General features: G+C 50.0%; 1 protein-coding gene and 1 non-coding gene across 2 annotated transcripts; both read right to left on the bottom strand.

Moving 5' to 3' along the window:
* Positions 1-285: 285 nt before the first annotated feature.
* pwwp2a (PWWP domain containing 2A) lies at positions 286-5,417 on the bottom strand. Its single transcript, XM_068744897.1, has 2 exons — positions 4,468-5,417; positions 286-2,116 (listed from the first exon to the last, which is right to left on the bottom strand). Exons 1-2 carry the CDS (start codon positions 5,415-5,417, stop codon positions 286-288), a joined length of 2,781 nt encoding a protein of 926 aa, XP_068600998.1.
* A 976-nt stretch (positions 5,418-6,393) lies between these two features.
* trnak-uuu (transfer RNA lysine (anticodon UUU)) lies at positions 6,394-6,466 on the bottom strand. The gene has a single exon. It is a non-coding gene; the product is annotated as a tRNA-Lys (tRNA).
* Positions 6,467-7,967: the final 1,501 nt, after the last annotated feature.

Raw genomic sequence — 7,967 nt, 5'->3', positions numbered from 1 at the left:
TTAAACTCACAAAATGTGTAAATGACGCTTTTAACAAGCTGAAGATGGCGCCGGCCTGAAACAGGAGAAGGTAACCCGAGAATAAAGCCCCGCCCACAGCTCCCCCGAACACTGAAGCCCCTCCCTTCCAAACAGGACACAGAGACGCGAGCATCGCCATCTGTCTGCATCCGTCTGACAGACAGACAGGCATGAGTCTGAGGAAGGGGAGGAAGAGGATACTCCAGCCTCCTGAGGTGACTGTGGGGGGGTGGGGGTGGGGGGGGGGGGCAGCAGGAGCTAATGCTACGTTTCGAACTGCGTGAGCAGCGCTCGGACTTCAGGCGTCAGCTGTTTGGCGGCGCTGGCGGCCTCAGCAATGGCGCGGCGGTACGGCCCCTTCCTCTTTCTGTCAAAGCGGGATTGGAAGCTCTCGAGGAAGGGCGACAGCTGGGAGAGCGGCAGGAAGGAGGTGGTGGGGGAGCCAAACCAGGACACACGCGCTTCCTGCCGCACCGCCAGGCCCGTGTCGCCGCGCCGCGACACCGTGATGCCGAGCACGCGCGCCGGCCACCAGGGGAAGCCGTATATCTTGGCCCAGACGATGTCGCCGACGCACACCGTCCGACCGTCGGGGAGCAAACACTTTGACACCAACTTGGAAAAGACGGAAGAGGTCGAGGAAGTCGACGAGGAGGAGGAGGAGGTGGAAGACTTACGGCGTCTCTTCAGTTCACCTTCATCCTCCTCCTCCCCGTCCTCCTCGTCACGAGCTGCCTGCATCTCCCTGCTATTGGCTTTGGGGGCAGGAGGGGTGGCAGTGGAAGAGGAGGGGCACTGTGGTCCTACCGAGAAGGAGGGAGGGGGGGTGGGGGTGGAGGGGAGGTCAAAGGTTTCTGTGGAGTCCAGGGAGCAGCGGGGAGGGGGATCCACTACCTGCTCGTGATCTCCTCCATCTTCCGGCCCCACCCAGTATTCCTCAGTGTGGTGGACTTCCAGCGTTTCCATGGAAACACCAGCTGCTGGGTGGAGCACTGGAGGCGGCGCTGCGTCTGGGGGAGGGGCTGTGCTAGACGAGAGGGTGAGTGTGGGGCTGAAAGCAGACTTGGGAGGTGAAGAACGAGCGCTCTGGTTTGGCGGGGAGGAAGAGGAGCAGGACTCCTGGCCGTCGTCGGTACGATACCTTTGAGGTTTGAGCCGAACTCTGGGAGGAAGAGGCGCCTGGGAGCTCGAGCTGACAGCGGCGCCGCTGAGGTGTTGGAGACGGGTGAAGTGGACCTTCTGGTTGTGGTTCTGAAGGGCTGCGGCTCGGGTCACAGCCTTGTTGTGGTCCTGCTGCTGGCTCTGCCCCAGGTTTTGATTCTGGTTCTGGACTTCGGGCCGGCGATGCTGCGACGGGGACTGAGAATTCCTCGCCAGCTTCTTGAGAACCTGCCTTGCTTTGGAGCGATCGACAGCAGAACCTTTGGCCAGAACCTTCTTAGAGTTCAGCTTCAGACACATTCGACTGGACGAGGATCCCGATGAGGACGAGGATGAAGCCACGCCCCTCAGAACACGAGGGGACGACGACGATGACACGCGTATCCCTGACGACGCGCGCCTGTCCACTGCGGCACGTCCGCCCTTGTCATCACTCCTCAGCCGTTTCACTTCCGGCGAGATTGGTCCGTCAGCTGGCCGCCGCCGCCGGGATGCCTCTTCACCCCTCAAATCTACCGGACCCCGTCGGGCTTCCCTGTGCCCGCCGGACACCACCACACCTTTGCACTTGTCGCAGAGCACCTGGCGGGGTCGTAGCTTGATGGCGTTCATGATGGACGTTGGCTCTTCGCAGCGGTAGCGCCGCTTTGGCCGTTTGATCTTGCGTGGCAGTGGCTGAGGTAAGGCCTGGTTGTAGGTGTCCCTGATGAACAGTGGAGGGGGGTACGGCGCACCCTCCTGGAACAGTGGCGGTGGCTTAGAGGTCCAGGGGTGTGGCTGGGGTGGGGGCGGGGAGGGGCAGCTGACCGTGACCTCTTCCTGTTTGCCGGAGCGATCTTCGTTGGCGACCGGCTGCGACTGCACGGACATCTCAGGTCGACTGTGGTCATCTCGCCTGGGAAACACGGTGATGGGAATACCGTGTGGTCCGAACCTAAACGCAGAGTGACAACGTTAGAGACCAATCATCTCAAGTTCAAAATTAACATTTATTCTTTTTAAAAGGGAATTTGCATCACAATAACCATCAACTCGTTTGATCTGCTCCAGAACGTAAATACACACTGAACACATTTAGAATTGGAAATTGTGATGCCCACAGCCACGACACTAGAGGGAGCTCAAACAACAGCCTGATTACCCCCTCTAATAACACTAACATGGGTAAATCATCTTTTTACAATACTGCCCCCCAAGGGTGGAACTGTTTGACTCCTGCCCTCAAAACATGCACCTCTTTGGCCTCCTTCAAAACGGCTCTAAAAATACACCTTTCAGGGGGACAGAAACGGAGATAGTCATCACGACTCTCTCCGGATCAATGCCCCCTCCCACCCCCCTTTTTGTCCACCTACGTTGTACATATTAAGTGTCTTTTTAATTTATTGTAATTTTGCATCAAAAGGAGTAACTTATTTTTAGTTTTACTGGAAGGACTTTCAATGGAAATGCTCCTCTTAGACAGGGTGTTTGACTGTACTTGTACTGTAATATATGCTAATGTTAGAACGTTAGGGTACAAGTACAGTCAATCTCATAAATATATTAATCATCAAATACGAACAAAAACATAAATTTATTGATTGTATGGATATAAAAGGTTTTTAGCAACACCTGGATGTTATGAAAACAGTCTCAGAAATGGTCAACTGCAAAAAATTGACTTTTATTGTGAAGGCAAAAAGTTTTTAAAAGAAAAAAACGTATTGCATTAGCCAGACCTGAAATGGTGATCGTCAATGGCTTGCTCCGCCTACTCAACTAAAACGGTCTATTTAAAATCAGAGGTAGGCTGTACACTTTGGATGTCAAGTGATAATATAAGATAGATCCGAATTTTACTTAAATGTTTGAAAAGGTTGTTTAATGGCTAAAATATGTCTCAACGTTCTTTCATCGCTTCAGTTTCCATTTCAAACCGAACAAAATGAAACCAAACACCTTAACGTAAAAGACTGCCATGATGGCTTTAGTATGTTACCATGACAACAGCCGTTAATGGAGAAGTTAACGGCAAGTTGCGGATCGCTGTTAAGATGTGACTTTACACTGCAGAAAAAGAAAGTAACTTGCAGGAACATCATAGATCTGAGATAAAATAAAAACTCGCTGTAACGTTACCACAAAAACAAAATAATATTTTTGTATTGTAAATCTGCTGAAATTTGTGATACCAGAAAATAGAAAAGTTCTCTTCACTTTGAATTAATGCAGCCTCATGGGCAGTGCTGTTAGCAGGCGCTAACGTAGCATTGTCAGTTTCTCCCTTGAGCTGCTCTCAAGCCCCGATAAATGCAGGTAGTTGCGTCGGGAATGGCATCCGGAGTAAACATTTGCCAAATCTAACATGCGAATAAACGTACATAAGAAAGTCAAACCCGATTGGTCGAGGCCCGGGTTAACAACGAGCCCATCAGCATTGTTAACCCACGGGACGCTTTGGATTACTGTGGGTCAAAGACAGAGACAAAAAAGAGGAGGAAGACGATCAGCAGCGAGAGAAGAGGGAATGAAAGAGTTTAGGACCGAGAGTAGAGACTCTGGATGTTGGGACGATGACGGGAAAAGCTAGAGAGCTGGTGATGATGATGAGGAGGAAGGTTGATGTGTGTCCAGGAGACCAGGAGGAAAGGAAGCAAGGCTAGAAGCTGAGGAGCAGGATTCAAGTTGTTTATAACGGAGGAGAGGAAAGAGGGATGGAGGAGGAGTTATCATGAAGGAAGAGTTGGTGCAGAGTGTTCTAGAGGAGAAGGAGAAGTTCTTACGCTCCACGGGTAGGAGGTGAGTTAGAGGAGAAGGAGAAGAAGGAAGAGGAAGAAGAGTTAAGGAGACCTGGTGGTGGAACCAGGAAGTGCAAAACTATACGGGGAAGAAGTTGGACATTGAGAGGACAGAAGTGAGGACGATGCAAAGGACAGGGTGAAGTGGAGAACGTTGATTTGCTGTGGCAACCCCTCAGGGGACATGGAGAAAGTCCAGTAGTCGTCTCTTCACTTTAAATTGAGATCATTTGCAGATAAATAAAGGAAATAAGATCGTCAGCTGAGAGAATCCTTGACTGAAGTGTTTTAATCTTCCGGGCTTGTCTGGAAGCGTCTACGATTAGACTGATGCATCCTCTGGTCGTGTGACATCATTACATCATGCAATACTCTAACCCTCACCCTTTACAAAAATAAATATTCACCGAGCAGAAATAGTTTTGACAAATCTTCATGATTTATAGACAGATTTAATATCATCAATAATATTAATAGTTTGCATTTCACTTCATTTGCTTCTTACCTCTTAGAGACATCCATCAACACCCCAGAGAAAACCTTTTCACCCAACCGGAAGGACACCACCAGCGCGTCATCGATGACGTGATCAAGAGAGACCCGCACCTCGGACCCAGGGTTCAGATCCTGCACAGCGGCTTCCGGGCCGGTCTCCTGCAGGGAGGAGCCCCCCCCTGCGGGCTTCTCCAGCGTCACTGGACGCCTCTTGGGGGACCGACAGGGCGGGGAGGAGTCTCGGAGGCCGTGGTCCGGCATCCCCTCGGTCCCCGCAGGGGTTTTAACGTACCCCGCGTCCGGGTCCCGGTCCGGGTCCGGGTCCAGGCCGTCTCTGACCAGCAGCCGCTCGGCGGCGTCGCCGTCGGGCCCGGGCCTCGACTCCGTCGTTATCAGAGCCGTGTATGCGCCGTCTCGATCCGCGGTTTCGGCTCGGTCCGTCGTCACGTTAGTGGTCGGTTCCGCCGGTTCCGCCAGGGACAGCCCGGCCTCGGTGACGGCAGGGGGAGCCGGAAGGGAGTGCAGAAAGACGGCGGAAGGCTGAGGGTCCGCCAGGATGCTGCGGTACGCCGCCTGCACGGACACGGACACGGACACGTTCCCGCCGCCCTCCGGGTCCCCCGGTACACCGGGGGAGAACCGGTCCATCGTGATCCGATCCAATGGAAAGTTATTTATCAGTTCATCGTGAACGGCGTTATCAGAGAACGCTTTTCCCGCCGCAGGCTCCAGCTCTGGCCTGGCATGGCGGCACTCCTCCCCGTCCCCACCATCCTCGGACCGCGGAACAACCGATTCAACACCCGGGCCGGACTCCCGCGGCTCGTTTGGCTCGAGCATAGCGACCGGAAGTCGTTTTCCTACCGGACCTGATTCGTTTGGGCCCTCGTCGTCAGTCGCCGCGGTTATTGTTGTTGTCGGAACCGCCGCAGCTCCTGGCTCTGCAGCCACGGCCGCCATTTTCTTCCGCTATGCTGCTCAGCAGCACTTCGCCACGCCCTCCCAAAACGCTGCGAATTGCGCACGGGGATTATCATTGGTTTAGAGTCACGCCACTCAAATGAAAAAAGACAAAGCGTCCTCTCTGATTGGATGATTCTATTTGAGTCTGTGCTTCGCGAGGCCGCCGCCAAGGGGCGTTTAGAGACAAAAATGTTTGGAGCAAAAGATGAATAATATTCTACTTCTGATCAAAGTTTGAAATATTCATATCATATAGAACGAAGATATTCAGAATTGTATTGAATAAATAAATTAACATTTAAATATCTTACTAAAAATCTATAATTCAAAATGTTTTTAATTCCATTAAATACAAAGATAATCAGCTGCCGGTGGATTTATCATGAATTTGAATTACTTTGATATTTTGATTTTTTTTGTTTATTAATTTTCTAGCAACGACTGACGTCATATCATGTTATCATGACTCGTTTTTTTCCCACTGAACTGCATGAGAACTTCTCACAACACCTTCAGTCATTCCTCTGAAATTGCATGTTTTTGGAGGTGGGGAAAATTCAAACAGACCCAGGACAGTTGGGAATCGAACCCCAAACCTTGGTCTCAAATGGCAGCGCTCACCACTAAATATACTTCTTATTGATTTGTCTCTCGGAGGGCAATTTGGTTTACAGAAGTTACACTTTCTAACTGTAGTCTGATAGTCTGGTCGCCACGTGCACAGGCGCCCAGGCAATGTGGGTGAAGTGTCCTGCCTAAGGACACAATGACGCGTGCCTGAGCTGGGAATCAAACCGCCAACCTCTCGATCATAGGACGACCCTCTCAAACACTGCGCCACCGTTGCCCCCTGATTACCTCACGATGCCATCGTGCTGCCCCAAAACATTAGCAGAGGATGGCTTTGATCCATCGACCTCTGGGTTATGGGCCCAGCACGCTTCCGCTGCGCCACTCTGCTGATGAACTCTTGCGCCCAACGTGGGACTTGAACCCACGACCCTGAGATTAAAAGTCTCATGCTCTACCAACCGAGCTAGCCAGGCCTGCTGGACAAGGATTCCTCAGTCTGCCGCTGGACAGGCACAACTACTGTTTACTCTGCACCACCTCTTCTTTCATAACTCCTCCTCCATTCCTCTTTCCTCTCCTCCGTTATAAAACAACTTGAATTCTGCTCCTCAGCTTCTAGCCTCGCTTCCTTTCCTCCTTTCCTCCTGGTCTCCTGGACACACAACACATTAACCTTTCTGCCCACCAGCTCTCTAGCTTTTCCCGTCATATTCCGAATATTCAAAGTCTCTACTCTTAATCCCAAATTCTTCAATTCCTTCTTGTCTTGCTGCTGATGCATCCGTTATCCTCCTCCTCTTTGTCTCTGTCTACGACCCACAGTAATTCAATTTCCAGCAGCGTCCGGTGGGTTAACAATGCCACTGTCGGTCATTGTTAACCCGGTCCTCAAACGATCTGGTATGACTCTCTTATTGATTTTGATTAGCATTTTTAATGTTTAATGTTTTCGCCCGATGCCATTCCTGATGCAACCCTCTACATTTATCCGGGCTTGGGACCGGCACAAGGGAGAAAATGGTTTAGTGTGCGCAGAACATGCAGTGAAATAACACACTGCCATCTGTTGCTTATTTTTAATATAATACTAGCATGGTATCCATTCATATCCTCCATCTATTATCCAGTAGCAAGTCTGATGATCTGATATACAGCCAGTGTAATGCAGCAGACCTTATGATGTTGGATACAAAACACAATGGGGACCATGTCATGAGAATTTCAACAATACGGGAGTCAACAAGAGACAACACAAGATCAAGACAAAGATTAAATGAACCAAAATACTTTAATGAAGCAAAAAACAAAGACCAAATTAGAAGTACAGGCATCCAACCAGAAGATTTTACAAAGTAAAATACATTAAGTGAGCAGAGTCCAAAAAAGCACACAAACAAAACTGTTGCCTGTCACACTTTCACATACTATCAAACTTCATTTTGACTCATATTGCTTTTTTTGGTGATCAGTGGCTTTTCTCTTGTCGTTGGTCAAGGTACAGTTCAGCTATCCCATGAGTCAGTTGATCAATATAGTTGGCAGCGTTAGGGATGTCCCGATCAGGTCCTTTTGATTTCCGATCACGAGATCGGATCGGTACATCCCTAATCAGCATCACTGACTACTTTGATTGATCCGGGGGAATTGAGCTCAGTCTCTTCCATATCCTTCAGCCCATTTAGAGGCCCATCTTCTGCTGAGACCAGACCGCCACATGCCCCTTCTTCATGTAATGACACACCCTCCTGGGGGGCAGGCTTTCTTCCAAACCTTAGGGCAAACAGATTTCAGTTATTGATACATGATCATTTATTAGTCAGTGATTGGGCTACAAAAAAGCAGTACAGGTTTGTGAATAGTATTGAGCTTAGAAACCTTAGTGTGGCGCACCCAAATATGTGCGACCACATTTGAATTGATCATTTCATATTATTAAAATTGGCAATTTAATAGCCTTTAAGCTACATAAATATC

Source organism: Brachionichthys hirsutus, chromosome 10 (genome assembly GCF_040956055.1).
Source record: "Brachionichthys hirsutus isolate HB-005 chromosome 10, CSIRO-AGI_Bhir_v1, whole genome shotgun sequence".
Taxonomy (NCBI): domain Eukaryota; kingdom Metazoa; phylum Chordata; class Actinopteri; order Lophiiformes; family Brachionichthyidae; genus Brachionichthys; species Brachionichthys hirsutus.
Note: the sequence above shows the minus strand (reverse complement) of the source record. Positions and strands in the feature narration are given on the sequence as shown.